The 21,376-nt window shown below is 48.1% G+C and overlaps 1 protein-coding gene across 1 annotated transcript in view; it reads left to right on the top strand.

Moving 5' to 3' along the window:
• The first annotated feature begins 1,580 nt into the window (after positions 1-1,580).
• The window catches only part of LAMC1 (laminin subunit gamma 1), a 152,630-nt gene continuing 132,834 nt past the window's right edge, over positions 1,581-21,376 (top strand). Inside the window, exon 1 of the mRNA XM_090048173.1 lies at positions 1,581-2,141. Within this exon, the coding sequence (XP_089904299.1) occupies positions 1,763-2,141 (379 nt within the window). The 5' untranslated portion in view covers positions 1,581-1,762. The remainder of the gene's footprint in view (positions 2,142-21,376) is intronic.

Below are 21,376 nucleotides of genomic sequence, written 5' to 3' on the forward strand. Positions count from 1 at the left end.
TTGGTACCTTGGCAGACAAGGATCTTGAGGTCAATGTGGTATCTTTTATTAGACCAACTAAATCAGCAGTTCTCAATGCGGTGCCCTCTGAGGTTTATTCAGGTGCCCGTGCGAGATTGATCAGATTGATCTAAATATTTTAATACCTATTGATCTAAATACTTTAATATTCATATTGGCACCTGCTGCTTTTTCTTTTAAATTCAAATGTGCCCTTGGATGCACAAACATTGGGACCCCCTGAACTAAATGGTTGGAAAAATTGTTGTTTGCAAGCTTTTGGGTACAAACACTCTTCTTTGAGGTTTATCTTATGAATCAGGACTGCACACCCAACTGTGCTAATGCTGCCTGGCACCGGTAAAAGGATCTCAAGGCACCCCAGAGTGCTGCAGCCCCTCCCCCCCAGGCTGATCATCAGGGATCCTGGTTTTCTGTTGAAAAAATCCCCAATTTTTGGTTTAAAAAAAGCAACCTAAAATCCACGTTTTTCCTTGATTAAAATCAAATGCCTTGAATACATAGATGTATATATAGTGGTGTTTCATTTCTATCATGGAAAAATATGGATTTCGGGTTACTTTGTTTAACTTGACAAGTGGGGATTTTTTTTTTTTAATCAGAGAAAACCAGGATCGAAGCTGACCATTCTGGGGTTAGAGGCCAAGACTCATGAACGTCGCATGCGTCCCGAGGCTGGGGGGCATGGTGACCTCCCACAGGCGGCGGTGGCAACGGCAAGCCACGGAGCGTTAGCAGTGCAGGGAAGACGGTGTTGAGGACCAACTAGCGATCGGTGACCACCTACAGATGCTGCTGGCAGCGGCCAGTGGTGACCACCCACAGACATCACTGGTGGTGTCAGCTGCGAGGGGGAGGGGTGGCAAGTGGCGACCACCTGCAAGCACGGCCTCAGCATCCGCAGCAGCCAATCTCAGGGGTGCACATGCCCCTACACATCACCAATGCCAAGACACCTTCTAGCACAGCAGTTCCCAAACTGTGGGTCGCAACCCCTAATGGAATGGCAACAGCAGCGGGTGGGCTCGCAGGGGTGGGGGCTGCGAGCAAGGGACCGTGCTGAGGAAAGGCGGCCGTGAGCGGGGTCACGCTGAGGAAAAGTTTGGGAAACTGCTCTAGGATCTTTGGTTAACTGGGTTTTCCCCACTGCCTGCCGCCTCAGCGTCCACCCGGGCATCGAGCCTGTGCTCCGGGACCCACGCAGGGCAGCCCCTGCCCGCCCTTTGCTCTGGGCAGCCTCCGCGCTTCGTGAGGCCGCTCCTCCAGCGCTCCGGGCCGGGCCGCGGAGAAGGGCCGGGTCCCGCCCCGCCGAGGGCGAGCGCGGGAGCCGGGCAGCCCGCGACAAGCCACGCCCAGGCCGGGAGCCGCGTGATTTGCGGGCAGGGTCCTGCCACTTTGGAACGGGGCAGGTGGTGCGCGGGGTCGCAGCCTGAGAGGGCGGGTCCCCGCAGCGTGGGCTGAGAGCAGAGCAACGCCCCCCCGCGGGTGCGGCCCCTTTAAGATCCACCGCCCCCTCCTCCCGCCCGGCAGTGAGGGGGGCGGCGGAGAGGGGAGCCGAGGCGGCGTGTCCCAACGTGCACCGCGCGCAGCCCCCACCCCTTGTGCGCATCCTGCTCCTCCCCCCCTCCTCTCTCGCAGCGACGCGGCGGAGCCGGCGCGGTCCCAGCATCTGCGCGAGCCCCGCGGCTGCCGCTGCCGCTCGCTGACCCGGGCCCGCCGCTCGCAGCGCAGCGCCCGCAGGATGAGTGCCGGGCTCGGCGGGGCGCTGGCCGCATTGGCCGCGCTGCTGGCGCTGGCGGGCGCCGCCATGGACGAGTGCGCGGAGGAGCAGAGCGGGCGGGCGCAGCGCTGCATGCCCGAGTTCGTCAACGCCGCCTTCAACCGCAGCGTGGCGGCCACCAACACGTGCGGCTCGCCGGCCGAGGAGTACTGCGTGCAGACCGGCGTCACCGGGGTCACCAAGTCCTGCCACCTGTGCGACGCCGCCCAGCCCCACCTGCGCCACGGCGCCGCCTTCCTCACCGACTACAACAACCAGGCCGACACCACCTGGTGGCAGAGCCAGACCATGCTGGCCGGGGTGCAGTACCCCAGCACCATCAACCTCACCCTGCACCTCGGTGAGTGCGGCCCGGGCTCCCGGCGGCTCCCCCTGCCATTGGAGCGGGCTGAGGGGGTCAGACCCACCCGCAGCAGCTTGTAGTGCCTGGGTCGCCAAGTGCGGCCACCTTGGGGTGGATCTCGGTTGTAGCCCTGTTGGTCTAAGGACAGAGGCACAGCACACTTTGGTAAATCTAACTCGGAGAACCGTGTCTGCCCCCTTGGCAAGGTGGGGGAGTCCAGGAAGGGTTTGGGGGACAAAAAGATTGGAGAATCTCTTTAAGCTAGGTTCTTTGGATAGGTTTTCCTGATTATCAAACCTAAATTTCTCTTGCAGCAACTTGAGAGCATTGCTCCTTGTTCTGCCAGAGTAGATGTGATCTCTTTTTATTAGATCACCTAAATAGCTGGGGACAAAAATCTTGCAAGGAACAATTTTTCCAACTGTTTAGTTGGTCTAATAAAAGAAATCGCATCTACCATGACAGAACAAGGAGTAATGGTCTCAAGTTGCAGCAAGGGAAGTTTAAGGTAGGCACTGAGGGGGAAAAAAAATTCTCATTAGAAGGGTAGGAAAACACTGGAGCAGGTTACCCAGAGAGAGGATGTTCTCTCCATCCTTGGAGGTTTTTAAGACCTGACTAAACAAAGCTTTAACTGGGATGATCTAGTTGCTTTGAGCAGGGGGTTGGACTAGGTGACCAGAATAATTTGTTATGATTCTGTGATTCTTCCCAAAGAAGCTTGTCTGCCTTGTTTTAAACTCAGTTTTTAATGCCCTATTCATACTGCAGCTGGGTGTGGGAGTTGTGCTTCTTAGCCAGGAGCACTGGGAGGAGAGACTGAAGAGGCCAGGCTTGGTCAGTGCAGAGAAGAGATGCCTGAGGGGTGGTGGGATGGGACAACATATGGGTTTGGGAAATACTGAAGATGGAGTAAACAGTAAATCAGCAGGGATTTGATTTACTGTTTACTCCATCCAGCAATGTAAGAACTGGGGGACACAAAATGAAGCTAGTAGATGTCAAGTTGACTGCTAGGGAAAGGAAGCTCTTTTTCATGCAGGGTGTCTGTCACTCAGGTGCAGCACTCATTGCTGCCAGATGTTGTGAAACCTGAAAATTTAGCCTGATTTGAAAAAGAATTGGATCATTCTTGGAGGAAAGGGGCATGGGTAGCTATTAAGCATGAGAGTTCAGGATATAGTCTCTGAATCAGACCTTCCTACATGTTAAATGCCAGAGGCTGCAAGCAAGAGAGGGATCTGGTCAGACCCGGTTCACTCCCTTTCAGCATCTGCTCTCTGCCTCTGTGGGGCACAGGAGACTGGACCTAGGATCTGACCCACTAAATGGCAGTTCTTATGCCTTGATCCTCAGGGGTGCTGCACACTGCTAACACCATGTGCAAGTGTGATCCACAAAATAAACCAAAGGTATCAAATGAGAATCTGCAGTGTCTAAAACATTCTGCCCTGCTGGGGTCTTTCTGAGCTCTTTGTAAGAGAAGAAAAAAATCTAGTATCTGTCTGTAGTTAAAAAAAAAAAAAAGGAGTGGAAGCTAAAAGCCAGTGTTTTCCCTGGGGGTTCTTCAGTATGTCAGGGGGTTCCTTGAGTCCAGAAGGTTGAGAACCACTCTCCTAGAAACTTCAGTGACCTTTGTTGTATAAATGAGACATGCATGATGCTTCCCCTAATTATTCCCTTCCAGTCCCCTCCCTCCCCCCCCAGTACTATTCTGGTGGATGCTCATCAGTTAACAACCTGCAGTAGCTGAGAGACCTATGTACGCTACAATTTTTTTTTGTCATCTAACTCATGGCCACCAGTGCGGAGCCATAAATCAACAGAAACCTTGCTGTCCTTAGATTACAAGGGAATTCATTATTCCTTCTCCCCAAAATATCCTTTGCTAGGGGAATTTTCCTGTAGGCCTGGGCCATCTCCTCCTTTAACTTCTAAAACATGAAATCTGGCTTTCCCCTCCTTGCTGAGTACTTGCCCTAGCTATCAGGAGCTCTGTTCTCTCCTCCCTTTCTGTGCTAGAGTGGTATGCATTTTTCTTTTTCCCAAACAAGGACTCGGCTTCCTGCTCTCTTCACCCCCACCCTTTCTAAACCATCCCAGCCTGTCATAGGCTTCCTCCCACCCCCTGGATTCTCATCCTTCTAATAAGGACTCTGTCTGAATCTTTCTTGGGATAATGAGAACAGGGCCAATTGCCCCTTTAACCTTTGTTTCGAGTTGTGGAGATCTCCATGGCAAATCATGCTCATTTCCATCCTCTGAACAGGTCTTTCATGGTAAAGAAAAGAAACAAAATGAATATTGACCAAAAATGTAGACAGAGAACCTGCATGATATTTTGCCTGTGCTTGTTTGGAAAACTTGAACTGCACTTTAAAGATTTTCCTGTCCAAGAGTTACATTTTTGTTCTGTGGCGTTCAGATTTAATTAAAGGCCACAAAGCTCTTCTGCAGTTAATCCCATTGCATGGAAAACAAAGAGAAAAGTGTGTGCCCCAAGTAGTAATAAATTGCTGAAACCAGATTTCTGCTGTGTGTAAACAGGCAGTCTCTTCTGGATTTTCACTTTCTTTGCCTGGTTTCAAATACTGTGCTCTGGAAAAAGGTTCTGTAATGAATGGCATCTTTTTACCAGAGGCTTTGATTCTGTTTTGGACATGATTTTTGGTCTTATCAGAATACTGTTTTAAATGTAAGTCTACTTATGAAACTTAATGCTGTATAAATTCAAATTTGGGAGTTCTGTGCATAAACAATTTATGAATGGAAACCATAGGGGATTGGTTAACAAAGATCTCCAGTGTTAAATGCTTGCCAGTTAGCATGTAGATTCAGATCCTACTGTGCTTGATGAAAACTCTTAAGTAAAACAATTTTCAGTATATCTCACTCCCTGCTGTCTGCAGAGCAGTAACTATGCATCAGTTAATACACATTCAGGACATCAGCCTTGCAATTCAGAAAAGGAAAGGTTGGTTAGAAAAGCAGAGGGAAACAAACAGATATTTCATGTAAATGCTTCGGATTTGTCTCTGTTCTGAAGTGGTATTTATGCTGCTGGAAAGATAGTGGGTTAAATAATACAAAATGTGCTTGTTTTCAATCGTGTTGAACAAACCTCTGAAACCAGCTGCATTCATTAGTAGTTTTAGTTTCTCTGGAAAGTTTTAGTTTAGTAAGCTTCAGAAATTGTTCAATGGCATGTGAGAAAGCAACAGGACATTGTAAAAAATATTTAAATGAGTGAGATTCACTGGCATTTGTGGCTTATAAAGTGAAGTGAATGTAGTCTGGAAAGCACTGTTTGAACCAATGTGCTATATAACATCAAATGTGTTGAGGATGATTTGCGTATGTGAGTGTATGCCCAGGCACGTAATGTGATGATAACTTCCAATCTTCTCCTTTATAAGATTTAAGAAATAAACCAGTCTAGCTAGCATTCTCTAAATTATCTTTGGAACAAAAAATTTGGGGCTTTGTTTCAGCCAAAACACAGCTTTTTTTTCTTTTTTTCCCTCTCCCCTTTTTGGAAATTCACAAAAATTCATTTACCAATTTAAACTACTTTGCTATTAAAGGGGCGGGGTTAACGATAAGAAATTCAGATTACATTATTCTGAATGTGATTAATTGGATGTATAAAAGTGGAAAAGCTGGGGAAAATGGTGTCATGGTGTTACCATAATAATGTTTTTTTTAAGGGTCTACAGGATTGTTCAAGCACAGTTGATAAAGGGAAAGAAGATATTTGAGATGTTTTAAATTTGTAAATCTGTTTCTGTGTATTGTTTGGAGGTTTTAATTTGGAAAATTTATTGTAGGAAATACAGGTTTTTTTGCACTTTTCCTAATCTTTTGCTCAAAACATCACTTCAGGTCATAGGTGTTGGATATAGCTGGTGGAGCCATGCCATCTGGTCTGTAGGGCTCCTAGAGGAATTTGGGGGTAGGGCTGGACCCACCACTGGAATTTGGGGCCCAGAGAGCCCATTTGGTGACCCATGTCATCAGCAGCAGAGGGCAAGTGATGGCTGTGTTAACCTTCTACAGCTCTCTGCTGCTCACACTGCTACTGGCATTGCTGCTGTTGGCCCCATCGTCCGGTCCCCAAAGACCCCTGCGGTCCAGATCTGGCTCAAAGGATTAGGTGAATTTGATACCCCTGATCTAAAGCAAGGATGTAAAAGTTTTTCAGCCTACAAGTCCAGATAAAGGTCTCTAGACCAGGGTACAGGATGGATCGGGTCATGCTGGAGCCAGCAGGTAGGATCAGTCTGTCAGGGTGCCGTGTTCAGAGTACTCCCAGAGTTGGTCACCTGTGTCATGGGCAGCGTGCACTGGGACTTGTGCTGCAGGCAGTGCACGGGCTGGACCCGGCACTGTAGGCCAGAGACCAGTGCGGTGCGCATGCTGTATGCAGCACCTTGCTGGACTGGCCATCCATGCTGGTCTGGATTAGGCCCCAGGCCATCTGTGTGTGCTGGAGCCAGTGTGCAGGCCCAACCTGGTGGGACAATGCATGCCCTGTTCTGGCCCCGTGTACCATGGGCAGTGCCCCAGTGCTGGATCCAGCCTGTGTGTTGCAGACACCACAAACCCCAGAGCAGGGCTGGCAATGCTGTATGCAGTGTGTGGGTGGACCTGGCATTGCTGGTGCTGCATGTGACACCCTGCCAGACTAGCCCTGCGTGCTGGCTCTGTCACAGCCTGGTCCAGACTAACCTTGGAGCCAGCATGCAGGTTTGGTCCAGCAGGCCCAGGCACCACATGCACTGCTTACACCTTGGACTGACCTATCATCATCAGCGCTCCTGGCACTGGGTCCAGGCCCATGTGCCAGACTGGCTGTATGTGGTGCATGGGGTTGGTCTGAGATACATGGGCTGGACCCAGTGTCTTACAACCCTGCTCTAGATACTTCATTATCTGGTCAGAATCTACCTTACTGCCGTTTCCTGCTGCTTGTTAATATTGTGTCTGACCCTCTATACTCTTGTATGTACTCAGTTCTAAAACACAGCATACCTATATCTAGGCTTTGAAAAAAAGTTCTGTTTTTCTCTTAAAACCACTGAACTTTTAAATATAATGCTAGAGTAGTAGTACCTTAGCAATACAGCATAGTTACTTACTGTCAAGAAGTCACCAATATTTCAAGTTTCTCTTTCCAGGCTTTTTGTACCTTTTGTGGAATTTACTCTGGCATGTTTAGATTAGAATATAATTTTAAAAAATACACTTGCCTGACTTCGAGCTATTTGAATGCTTTTACCTTTTCCTGGTTAATTGGAAGGATTATTGTATCTTGAAACTTTAAAGAGCATAAAACTTGCTATGGATATATAAAGACATGGTGAAAAAAAATTGTATGCCTTTTGCTGCTTTTATAAGAGCCTAATGCAGGGAGAAGCAATGTTATGTTTCTGACCTGTTGTACACTGAAATATCAGAAGCTGGTTAAGATACAGTTTTAGCCTGGAATATGCTATGTATGAATGTATGGGTTGTCAAGGTGAAAGAGAGACTTTTCAGACATAACTAAAAACTCACGTAGAACAAGTACAGATTAACTATGTGCCTTCTACTGTGCATACTTCTGGTGCATTCAGAATTCCTCAGTAAATAAATCTATAGAGATAGAGAGAGATTTCCTATAGATATAGGAGATCTACAATGGAGGGGCAGATGTTTATTTTTTAGTGGTGAATTATTTGCTGTATTAAACCAACATAATTTTGATCAACCTGCAAATGAACTAATTTGGCAGTAATTTTGTTGGAAGACAAATAATTAGGTACCAATCATAAGGGGCTGGTGTTGGCCACCTTTTTCTGTGTTTTAATAGTTGAAATATTCACCTGAGCTGGGGGAGATGCTTTCTTGCTGAGGCACAGTGAAGATTTGAAAATGACTGACTGTAGCGTGGTGGCTAGGGCACTTACCTGGGTAGTGGGGACCGAAGAGTTATTTGTATACAAAGCAGAACAGCTTCAACAAGAGACCCACCACCCCAGACTTCCTAACAGCTTGGTAGTTAATGCACCTTCCTGAGATGATGGACATCTGGATTTAAGCTGCTGTTGTAAATCAGCCCAAAACAGGGACTTGAGCTGATGTCTCCCAAATCCCAGATGAATATCCTCATCACTACTTCTTGTGTCCTTGTCATAATAAACTAGATGTTTTTCAGACTCATGCACAAACAGTGGCTCTTTCCATTGTTACAATAAGATCCTCCTTCATACAGGTCTCACCAAGAAGTCAGCAAACAAGCATGTGCTCCGTAGTCTACTCTTTACTTTACTATCCTAATCACTGAGATGTTTCATAAAAAAGAGGGGGGTACTACATCGGCCCTCTGGTTGTGTTAGAAATGACATTAAATATATTTTTCTGTTTATTAAAACGTGCTAACTTTTTGCATTTGGGTTGGCCCAAAATCAGTTCTTCACTGATCCCAACAAATCAATTATTAACAAAGCCCTACTGGAGTCCTATATTCTTGAACCTGTAGTTTACAGAACTTAGAGTGAGTGGAGGTTGCGAAATGATAGTGTATTACGATTTTGTTCTTTACGTTATTGTCATTTTAAAACTAGCAAAGTGTAGCTTATAATATACCTATCCACGCACCATCTATCTTCCAGTGGAGCACCGGCGAGAAATCTGGAATATTGCCCAGTGTTACATATGTCCTTTGTTGAACTTAGCATTGTCACTGAGACTGTTTACACACACAAGCTGTCACCCACTAGACCTAATTGCTGTCTTAACAAAAAATGTGTGCACTGTGAGAGCAGGGAAAGGCACTGAATTGTTGCAAGTAATTTGTTTTTTATATAGTTACAAATAAATCCAACTGGTCGACTACTCTTATTTCTATGTAGTCTCAGTGCTGAGAGAGAGAGCCCAGAGTTAACTTACCTTTTTTGGAAGAGCCTTGCATTATCCTTCCTCTGTGCTCATTTCCTTCTGGTCTTGTGTTCGCCTCTCCTTTTCAGCTCAAACACTTAACCTGGCTTCCTGTTAAGGTTTCCACCTTGTCTCATTCCTGTGTCTCTCTAACTCAAGTGGTTCTGCTGCTGTTGTCTCGTCACTTTTGTGGAAGCGCTCTTGTTTTCTCTGGTTGTCCAGTACTAGCTATCACAGAACCTGTAATCCCAGGGCTCTGTCCTTTCTATTAAAAATACAGTCCCCATATAACACTGGTTACTGTATATGCAGACAGATCTTCTAAAGTCAAGAGGTTAAAGACTTTTGCAAGCCTTGTTAAGGCACACCAGGTTTAATAGCCAGTAGAGCAAAGCTGAGTGATGTGGGTGGCATTGTGTCCAGCTATTTTCAAGCTGATATGACCAGGGATATGTTTATAGTTGGGGTAAGTGTGGGTGGACTTTGGTATAAGTTCAGATGAAGGCTTGAATTTGTGCCTCTGGAGTCCTAGTGAGATGCTTTAACTCCAGTTTTCAATCTTTTTTGGTCAGGGTACCCCGGTGGCCAGTTGAGAAGCAGGGAGTCACCCGGTGGCTAGTCAATGAGTGGGGCAGAGTTGAGGATGGCCCCGCAGAGCAGTGTACCCTCAGTTGAAAACCCCTGCTTTAATTACTTTCCTACTGCAGCCCTCATCTACATGAAATAGAGCCATGAGTTTGTGTCAGTGTGTTGTGGAAAACAGTTTGATAGCTTGATCCATAGTACCTTAGCAAAGCCGAGAGGGTCCAGAAGATGTTTGCTGTTCTTCATACTGTGGATGCATCTTATGGGAGGGGTGGCTGATCTGTGGCACAGGTGCTATAGATAGTATGGGCAGCCTGTGTGTGGCATACCACAGATCAGGTAGGGGACAGGTAGCACAGTGGCAGATGGGGCAGGGAGCTAGCAGCAGATGAATTAGGGAGCAGAAAACAGAGCAGCAGATTGGGAAAGGGACCAGAGTGGTACTTGAGGAGGGTATGCAACTAATTTATGGCACACCTACCAAAAAGGTTGGCCTGCACTGTGTTCTGGGATGTCCTGTTATATAGAATGCTAAGAAAAAGACCTGTCCACACTATGTTCCTGCCCAAAGATTTCATACATGGTACTGGAAAGCAGCTGTGTATTCTAGCTTAATAATATGCATGAAACATGGCAATTAAATCTTTCATGCTTAGCAAATATTGACCATGTTTGTAGGTGGCCTGTATAGAGAGCTCAATGTCCCTATTTTATAGAAAACAATGGTGGTTTCATAATACCTCTTATTGAACCAACTTAATAGATGAGGAGGTATTTCTCAGATACTGAGTGCCTTTCTCAGGTCTGGGAAAGAAAGTGACATAGTCTAAGCTAAATCCCAAGTAAACTGTTTTGAAATTGATGGCGTAGACTTATTGGTTAAGCTTACCAGTGTATTCAAACCAACACTGAAAAAACAGTGTTCCTCATTTCCCTCTAAATGCAACTATGTACAGGTTTCCCTTGCTTGATGCTGTACATGCGTTCCTGGAAAGTGACACATAACTCTAATTCGCCTAAAGGGAACCCACTTTACAATGTAACAAAAGGATATGTTCTAATATCTTGCCTGTACTGACTCCTGGGCCCATTTCTACCACTTTTACAAGACAGTTTTGGTACTCTCCAACAGCAGACAGTGAACGCAAGCACAGGGCACCATCATAATGGGGATGGCAACTACAGAAACATGTCACAGACAGTGAGTGAGGAGCATAGATCCATGCAGACTGTTTTGATGTGTGTCACTCCCACAATGCACAACACAAAGCACCTGATTGCAGGCTTCCACCACACCAATTGCATACAAGTAAATTTATCTCACATATAACGAGTTTTTGGTATAAAAAGGGTCATTGCATAAGAGTGAATTCACACATACAGAACTCGCATAAAGCCAGGGAAACCTGTGCAAGAAGAAATGCTCAAATCCAAGACAGTTTTGCTTCCATTCAACATAGTTTCATAGTAGCTAGAGTCAGAAGGGACCTAGGAAGATCATCTAGTCCGACCCCTTGCCTTGGCAGGAAAGAGCACCGGGGTCAGATGACCCCGGCAAGGTGCTCATCTAACTTCCTTTTAAAAATCCCTAGGCTAGGAGCCTGCACCACTTCCCCTGGAAGCCGGTTCCGGGCCCTAGCCGCCCTGACTGTGAAGTAGCGCCTCCTAATATCTAATCTAAACCTACCCTCCGCCAGCTTGTGACCGTTATTCCTGGTCACTCCTGGCAGCGCACGGGGGAACAGGGACTCCCCCAATACCTGCTGATCCCCCCTGACCAGTTTGTAGCAGGCCACAAGGTCCCCCCTTAACCTTCTCTTGTGGAGGCTAAACAGGTTCAGGTCCCGTAGCCTCTCCTCATAAGGCTTGCCCTGCTGACCCCTGATCATACGAGTGGCCCTCCTCTGGACTCTTTCCATATCGTCCGCGTCCCTCTTGAAGTGCGGCACCCAGAACTGGATGCAGTACTCCAGCTGCGGCCTGACCAGTGCCGCATAGAGGGGGAGGATCACCTCCCTGGACCTGCTCGAGATGCATCTGTGGATGCATGACAGGGTACGGTTGGCCTTCTTGACTGCCTCCCCACACTGCCGGCCCACGTTCATCGTGGAGTCAATGACGACTCCAAGATCCTTTTCCGTCTCCGTGCTGGCAAGAGGGGAGTTCCCCAACCTGTAAGTGTGGTGCCGGTTCTTCCTCCCCATGTGCAACACCTTGCACTTATCAGTGTTAAACCCCATCCTATTCTCATCCGCCCACCGTTGCAACCTGTCAAGGTCAGCTTGTAGCCTATTGCACCCTTCTAGTGCACCCACATCCCCCCACATCTTAGTGTCATCAGCAAACTTGAACAGGGTGCTTTCTACCCCCTCATCCGAGTCACTGATGAAGATGTTGAACAGTGCGGGCCCGAGGACCGAGCCCTGCGGAACCCCACTGCCTACGTCCTTCCAGGTCGAGAAGAACCCATCCACTACCACCCTTTGGGTGCGGCCCTCTAACCAGTTGGCGACCCATTTGACCGTGTGGGCATTGACACCACAGTCTCCCAGCTTTTTGATGAGGACAGGGTGAGAGACAGTGTCGAAAGCCTTTCGGAAGTCCAGAAAGACTACATCCACAGCAACCCCTGCGTCTAATGATTTGGTGACCTGATCGTAAAAGGCCACCAGGTTGGTCTGACAAGACCTGCCACTGATGAACCCATGTTGGTTGCCCCTGAGCATGCATTCCCCCGCAAGGCCCTCCTGGATGTGTGCCAGGATAATTTTTTCAAAGAGCTTACCCGGGATTGAGGTAAGACTAAGTGGCCTGTAATTTCCCGGGTCCTCTTTTTTTTCCCTTTTTGAAGATAGGGACCACATTGGCCCTCTTCCAGTTCTCCGGCACCTCACCAGAGCACCACGAGTGCTCATAGAGCTGTGCCAGGGGTCCCGCAATGACCTCGGCCAGTTCCTGTAGAACCCTAGGGTGAAGATCGTCCGGACCAGCGGACTTGAACACGTCCAGCCTCTCCAGAAGTACCCTAACTCCTTGCTAACCCCTGGCCCAGGAGTGTCTCTCCCGGGGCCCGAGGGGGGCCCAGCAGGGAGGTGGCTGAACTGGTCCCTACTTAGGAAGACAGAGGCAAAGAAATCGTTAAATATGTTAGCTTTGTCATCTGGCATGACGACTAAGTTGCCCATCGTGTCCTGCAGGGGCCCCACATTACCCGGGACCCTCTTTTTACCCCCTATGTATTTGAAGAAGGACTTCTTATTGTCCTTAATCCGGGAAGCTAGTCCTATCTCCATCTCTGCCTTGGCCTTCCTGACTGCCCCCCTACATCCTTGGGCGACTGTAACATAGTCCTTCTTGGTGATGACCCCATCCCTCCATTGGGTGTATGCCTCCCTTTTAGCAAGGAGACATTCCCGGATGCTCCTAGTGAGCCATGGGGGTTTATGTGCCCTCCTGCTCCCTTTGACCCTTGTTGGGATTACCTCCCTTTGGGCATGGAGGATCGTCTCCTTAAGGAGCAACCACTCACCTTCGACATCTGGCTCCCTTCCCCTCTGGGTCCTCAGCGCTTCCCCAACGATCCTCCTTAGCTTGTTGAAGTCAGCCCTCCTAAAGTCTAGGGCTGTTGCCTTGCTGCAGCCCTTTGCCACCTTACGCTGGATGGTGAATTCCAGCAAGCGATGATCACTGTCTCCCAGGTGGCCCATCACCCGCAGCCCCCTCACCAGGTCATCACCCGTGGCCAGCACCAGGTCCAACAAGGCATCTCCCCTGGTGGGGCTGTGCACTTCCTGGGTTAGATGGAGGTCCTGCACTCTGGCTAAGAACCGACGTGAGCGATCAGACTTAGCTGACTGCTCTTCCCAGCAGATGTCTGGGAAGTTCAGGTCCCCCATGATGACCACATCCTTAGCCCTCACTGCCTCTGTGAGCTGACCTAAGAATTCCTGGTCGAGCTCTTCTCCCTGGTTGGGAGGTCTATAGTAGACTCCCACCGTTAAGTCTCTATCCCCTGGACTGCCTTTTACTCTAACCCAGAGCACCTCAGAGTGCCTCCCTTGCTAATTGACGAGGAAGTATATTCCTCCTTGATGTAGAGTGCTACTCCTCCACCTTTCCTTCCTATCCTGTCCCTCCTGTATAGCCTATAGCCCTTGACACTCACTGCCCAGTCATGCGATGAGTCCCACCACGTTTCTGTGATCCCCACTATGTCAGGGCTGGTGACAGCTAGGAGGAGGGCAAGTTCCTCCTGCTTCTTCCCCATACTTTGAGCATTCGTGTAGAGGCATTTGAGGCCTCCAACGGTTGTGCCCACTGACCCCCTAGTCTCAGCAATGCCCCATCCCCCATCACTTACCTGTTTCTCCCTTTTGACCATTGGTCTGGGCTCGCTGGCTGTTGCTGGGCCTGGTAGTTCATCGTCTCCTCCGCCCTCATCTTCCCCCTCCCCTGACGAGCCTAGTTTAAAGCCCGCCGAAGGAGGTTCACCAACCTGGAAGAGAACACACGCTTACCTTTAGGGGAAAGGTGGAGCCCATCCCATCCCAGCATGTCTCTCATCACGATGTGCCGGTCATGGCTGAGGAAGCCAAAGCCCGCCTCGAAGCACCATTCCTGCAGCCTCCAGTTGGTCTCCGCTATGCACATCTTGTGGCGTCTGCCTTGACCGTTCACTGGCAGGATGGAAGAGAAGACCGCCTGTGTGCCCATCTCCCTCAGCACGCCTCCCAGAGCATGGTAGTCCTCCATCAGGCGATCAGGGGCTCTCCTGGCCGCATCGTTAGTACCCACATGGACAAGGACCATGGGGTAATAATCGGTGGGCTGGATGATGGACTGGAGCATCCCCTTCACATCCTGAATCTTCGCTCCGGGCAGGCAGTAGACCTCACGTGCTGAGGGATCCTGGCGACAGATGGGGCCCTCCGTACCTCTCAGGATGGAGTCACCAATCACGATGACGCGACGCTTCCTCCTCTTAGGCCTCTTGACTCCCGCCGCCCGCACAGGACATTGTGTGCGCAGAGTCTCCTCCCTGGTATCTTCCACTGCTCCCTCCTCCTCCAGGGCTGCCAGGGCCTCATACCTGTTCTCCAGATGGACAGGAGGAACTGGTGCCGCAACATGGTTAATAGCCCTGGCACGGGAGACCGTCTGCCACTCAGCAGTGGAGGGCTCATCCCGGGCTGCCCTCTCCTCGGTCGTACCACCCTGCAGAGAAAGAAAATACCTATTAATTTCCTCCTCTGCCTCACGGATTCCCCTCAGCCTGCTAACATCCTCCAGGAGCCCCCGCACCCGTTCCTCCAGGGTCCTAAGACGGATACCTACAGGACAGGTGCAGGAGTCCCCAGTCCCTGCCCCCCCAGACCTTGCCGGGCAGTTCCCGCAGGCCAGGGGGTTGGAGGACGGCAGCCCCCCCGAGGGCTCCGTCTGGGTGGAGGCCTCGGACAAGCCCCAGGAAGGCTGCGCCCCCCGGGCAGGGGCCCTGGCAGAACTCCGTGTCGACACCATCGCAGGAGTTACTGCCCTTACTAGCAGAGCAGGGGTCAGCCTCTGGGCCCCGCCTGCTCACCCGCCGGCGCGAACGCCGCCGCAAACGCCGGCGCGCTCTTACATGGTGGGGGTACTCCCCTTGCCTCAGAGTACAAAGGCAGGGGACGAAGTGCAGGTGGCTCCAGTTCTTGGGACTCGGGTTGCAGCCCCAGCTACTGCTTCCCCACACTGCCTCTGATCCCTGTGCCCTGCCTGCCCACCCCCACTGCTGCTTGTCCTCAGTTGTGGCCCCAGTCCTGGTCCAGTTCCCAGCCCAGGATGGTTCCAGCCCCTATTTGGCCATGCAGGGGTGATGGTGGTGGCAGCTCTGGCTCCAACCAAGGTAATGGGGAGGTGTAGACACTGTGGAGAGGAAAGGTTTATGCAGGTACAGGTACTTCAGGGGAAGGCAGCACTGGTGGGCACAGTCACTGAGGGGTGAAGTGGCAGAGGGGTGCAGACACCATGAGGGGGAAGAGGTGTGGGGGGGGTGCAGGCATCGGGGGGGGCAAGTGGTAGGGGGCAAGGTGCAGGGTGTACAAGCACTAAGGGGGAAGAAGTGGTAGGGGGCAAGGAGTTGGGCACCATGAGCAGTGGATTGGGAGTTAATTGAGGGATAACAAGTTACATCCAATTAAGCCATTTGATTCTTGACTGCTTACCTTCATGTTGCTGCTTTCCCCCCTGCAGGGGGGATGGAGACGCACATTTTAAGATGACTGTCCAATAATTTGATTCTATACATGGAATATTATAATAGATTTATGCAGTTTCCATGTATAGAATCTTATTTTTGGAGGGCCATCTCTTGGGTTGGGGTAAATATGGTACTTTCTCACCAGACCCATTCAGTTGCTAACTTTTTCTTTCCCATTGTAATTACTTGCCCAGTAGAGTCATGTCCTGTATTTTGCTTTAGGTATAATAAACATGTTTGATTACTTCTGTTCTTTACACAAAGTGCAATTTAGGATATGATTTGCCGTTTGAAGGCGTTTACACGGAAACATGAGCAGGAAGTCAATGTACATGTTCAGCTTCAGGTTGGACTTGCCAGTTGTTCACTTTATCCAGGATTTTGAGAACAGATCGGCAGCTTCCCTTAAGGGATACAACACAATTTAATTTTATTTATAGCAGTCTTGGTTAAGTAAACTTGTGGTTGCTTGTTTAGTTTTCAAACATTAGCATTCAGGTTATCATTTGATAGTAACCTTACTAATACATTTTTATGTTGTGGGTTGGGGTTTTCTTATAAAATAACCAAAGCACTGCTTTTTAAGAATACTTTAAAGCAATAGCTGAAATTCTGCATGCAGATGTTAAATCAATTTATAGATAGTATTGTAGACTGTTTTCAGATTTTGAATTTTGTATTTGCAGTGCTGTAATCCTGGCATTTTCATGATTGCTGTTTTGTTACATATAGAAGTAAAATATCAATCTCCGTATTTATTTAGTTTTTGCATCAGTATTTTTAGGAATTTGTTGCAGCTGAAATGGAGAACTATATTTTCTTGTCTTACAACAAGAATGTTAAAATCACAGGTGCATTTCATCTGGAAAGAGTAATTCCTGCTAGTAGTATTAGGCTAGAAGGTCTGTCATTTTTCAGTAATAAACAGCCACTATAACAGAGTGAACTAGACTGTAAATCACTTGCATTGGAAGTTGCAAATGTGAGGTCTTGGGTTATCTTTTTTTTTTTTTTTTAAAACTCAGCACAGAATAAAATTGTCTAGAATGAAGCTGAAAATGGTCATTAATTCTTTAGGGTAGTGAATAAATATATTCTTAATACATGAGAACAGAATGATAAAGGTAGCTTCTTAACATAAATTTCCCTATTGTAGTCTAATTAAATTGGACCTATAATCTTTCTTTTATACAGTGTCTTTTTTTTATCTAGGAAGCAAAGAGTATTTAATCTGGAAGAAACCTCTCATCTGAGAGCAGTGACTCTTACTGTGCAATTTGTCAGGAAATCCTTTAGAGACTTTGTTAAATCAAGGTCTGGGAATGGCTTGCTGAGCACTTCAGTGACTTCACTGTGGTATTTGTGGAGCCCTGAGGGGACTCTATTTTAGTTAGTCTCACAAAGGCTTGATTTACATTTTGCAGGTTTCAACATGAGTAGTTAAGAGATCAGCTTTTTAATGGTGAGCAGTTGTTCAGTGCAGTTATATAAAGTTGCTTTAAAGCTCTTTATCTCTGTCACCTCCCACACAACCTTTGAATTCTCAAATTTTCTCTAATTCCTTTCTTTTGCATCTCTTTCTTGATACACTGATGGCAGTACATGAGGCATTTGGGAATACTATACATGGCTGGGTATTTATTTTAGGGATGGAGAGAGTTAGGATTATGTTGCATTTTGTTGCACAAAATAGCTACTTATTTGTGGTACTCTGAGTTGCTGGAGGGATTTATCATTAGATTTAACACACTCAAGGACTTGAATTTGTAGTTTTTAATAGCAGCTGTTACTTGTTCTGGTTTTGTAGCTGATTGTACAAATTATGGTTTATTTGGTAGAGTGCAAATTACAATACAAATATCAAAACTCATTCTAGTTAGGACTTTCTCTTGAAAATGAAAAAAGTGTAAATTTCAATAAAAACTGACAGCACCAGAAATTCTAATCTCTGGCTAATTACGATTCTTAAATTGCACTATGAGAGCATGAAAATGGTAAGTTACAAAACTAAGGGTCAAAGATAAGTCTTACACTTGTAGTTTTAAATATTTGTATTATAAAGTCTGAGTTCCTCAATTACTATTACATGCGAGTCATTTTGCAGAACTTGTTTCAGCTTTAAATAATTTTACACACTTAAGTGCAGGATCAGGGCCTCTGTCTCCCATGTATAACGTGAAAGCAGTCAAAAGAATGTAATGAGTGATAGTTAAACTAGACAGCCTCCAAATCCCTGAGCCAGGATCGTGGTTGTATGTATGGATAAGAGCTGTCTTATGATATCTTTACATTTTGTGTCCTATTTATAAGCTTTTTATTACTGCTCATCATTCTGTATTGTAGTGACTCACAGAATGTTAATAAGTTTTCATTCCAAAATTGTTTGCTCTGTCTTGCATGTGGGAGACCTGGCACAGTTATTGGTATTTTTTCTAATGTAGACCAGTCCTTGTTTGAACAAATGTAAGCTAAACTGATTTTAGGCAAGGATTGAACTTGCTTGGAAGGGACCTTACAAGGTCATCTAGTCCAGTGGTTCTCAACCTTTTTTTGCACCAGGACCCATTTGGAAACATTGACAAGTCCCAACCCAGTAAATAGTTTAAGTAGGAAACAGCCCCCTGGCCCTGTCAGTGCCCCTCAGTCCTGATCCGTTGCCCCTTGCCCCCAGCCTCCTCCAGTGTGTGTGGGGGGAGAGGATGTGGGGCATGGGATGCCCCAAGCAGCCCCTTGCAGGCTGGAACTCTGACAGTTTTCTGTGTTTTTCTTAAAAGGAGAATCCATTTTCAAAGTTTATTCGTGGCCCTTTCATATATTTTTGTGACCCACTTTTGGGTTGCGACCCATGGGTTGCGAAACACTGATCTAGTCCAGCTCCTTGCTCCAGGCAGAAGTATCCCTACTAAACCATCCTAGCCACATTCCTGTCTAGCCTTCTCTTCAAAACTTCCAAGAATGGAGATTTCACCGTTTCTCTAGGTAGCCTGTTCCAATGCTTGACCATCCTCCTAGTCAGTGCTCCTCCTAATCTCCAACCTAAACTTTCCTTGCTGAAATTACTCCTAGTCGTGCTCGCCTACAGCCACAGAGAAAAGCCCATCACCATTCTCTCTTTAATCACCCTTCAAGTAGTTTGAAGTCTTACAAAATCTTCCCTCAGTCTCCTCTCTCCAGGCTAACTAACCCTAATTCTTTTAGCCTTTTCTTGTAAGTCTTGCCTCCAGGCCTCTAATCATTTTTTGTTGCTCTGCATGGGCCACTGGACTCTTTCCATTGTTCAGTGGAAATTTTTCTTTGCTTTTAACTTTGTGTCAGTCACGTTCAAAGGTATCCAACAAAACATAAGAGGGAACTATTGTTACAAATAAGTGGAGAATACCATGTACTGCATGTACTTGCATATAAGACTGCCCTAATTATAAGATGACTCCCTGATAATTAGATTCTATATCAGGAACATTTGTTATAATTTTCCAGGTGTAGACCCTTACTGTTGGAGATCTGCCTTGAATTTGTCCCCTTCCCACTGCTACTGCAGGGAAACTGTCAGGGCCTGTTCTTCCTGAGCCTGAGCAAGTGAGGCAGAATATTCATATAGGCAAATTACTACAGGTACCCCCAGACTTGGTTTGGGTAGAATTGATGCAGTTTACCTTGTTGGACATCGCAGGTTTTAGTACAGTTACTCCATAAACACCCTTTTAAGTAGCACTTTTGTGTACCTACTTCTATATTGGGGCAGGCAATTATTTCAGCAGGAGGGCCACTTAGTGAAGCTTGGTGTGCTGTCAAGGGCCACAGGAATAGCCTCGCCCCTTGACATGTGCTCTTTCTCCTGATCACCATCTTGGGACTGGAAATCCTGCCCCCTAACTGCTGACCTTTGCCACTGGAAGTCCCTCCTCTTTTTCCCTCTAAAAATACTTCTTTTGGTATGCGGGAGGGTTGCCATCTTGGCACCATTAAAAAAAAAAATCATACACTAAAACTCAAACACCTACTATAACATTTTAATTTTATTACAAAAAATATTTTTGTCATCATTTGTGTTTGTATGCTGCATAACTCAAAAATAAAGTCTTACTCTTGTATATAGTGTGGGGGAGGATGTGTATGAAGGGTGTGGTTGTGTATGTGGGGGACAATAGGGTATGTTGGGGGGTTGTGTCAGTATGGGGTTTGAGGGAGGGTGGGGGGGTATGGGGACCCCCACATCCCCTCCCCATGGTGCACAGCCCCCTCTGGTGGCAGTAGCAGCAGGTGGGGGCACTCAGGGTGCTTGTGCCTGGTGCAGGTACTGCCATTGGTGGTATGCGGCTCCAGCCAGCACTCTACCTGGTAGCGATGAGTGCAGCCAGGCCAGCCCATCTCTATCATGCGGGGCTCCCCACAGCGCTCATGCAGCTTCTTCACTCATGCACCACTGGAGGAAGCCCTGCATGATGGAGCCACCTGCATTTGCCACTCGCTGCCTTGCAGGTCCTGGGACTCTGCCAGAAGTGGAGGGGACTTCTCTGCAGAGTGGGGGCTCCCTGCTTCCCAGCGGAGTCCTGGGACTTGCACAGCAGGGAGCGGGGAAGGCAGCTGGCTTTCATCATGCAGAGCTTCCCCTGGTGGCATGTGAGTGCGGAAGCTGCATGTGCACCATATGATAGAGGTGGGCCAGCTTGGCTGCGCTTCTTGCCACCACGTGCAGCATTGGTTGGAGCTGCTCACAGCTGGCGGCAGGCAGCACCTGCGCTGGGCACAAGCCCCCCTAGCACTCCCACATACTGCTGCTGCTTCTGGAAGGGGCTGTTGCACCATGGTGGGGGCAGGGGAAGAAGGGGAAGTGTGTGGGTGTCCTCACCTCCCCCACCCTCCATTACACCTACACATACTCCCCACCTGAGCTCTGCACTCCTGCCACCCCCCTGGGCATGGGCTGTACTCTGCCATCAGCCCAGTGCTCTGCCCTCCTGCCCAGCTGCAGCTCCCCCAGCTACATCTCCCCGCTTCTGCCCCCATTGCTTACCTGCCTGGTGCCCAGAGCCTGTGGGATGCATGGGAAGCTGAGCAGGTCCCCAGGTGGCTGCAGCAGAGGCAGCAGCAACTGCACCGGGAAACTGGCTGGGCAGTGCCCATCTGTGCGCAAGGGGGGGAGTGAGGTGCAATAGGACACGTTGCAGGGGGGTGTATTTGTGGGTGCTTTACTTCCACCCTGGTGGGCGGAAGGCTAGGTGGAGTACAGTAAGTGGTGAGTACCTGTGGTCCAGGTGAAATTGGGCTGCCAGCCACATTTTGCTCAGTCCTCTTCTATATGGTATAAATGATGCATGATATCAGTCCAAAGCCAAAAGGCTCATAATTTACTGTAAAGCTCATTGGGCTGGGCCTCAGCAGAGTCAACAGCATTTCAAGCCGTGGTGACCCTACAGCTCAGTGTGTGTGTGTGTGTGTGTGTGTGTGTGTGTGTGTGTGTGTGTGTGTGTCGTTCCAGATTATGCCCTTCTCT

The sequence above is a fragment of the Crocodylus siamensis genome, chromosome 5 (genome assembly GCF_052110815.1).
Source record: "Crocodylus siamensis isolate JL-2025a chromosome 5, ASM5211081v1, whole genome shotgun sequence".
In the NCBI taxonomy this organism is placed as follows: domain Eukaryota; kingdom Metazoa; phylum Chordata; order Crocodylia; family Crocodylidae; genus Crocodylus; species Crocodylus siamensis.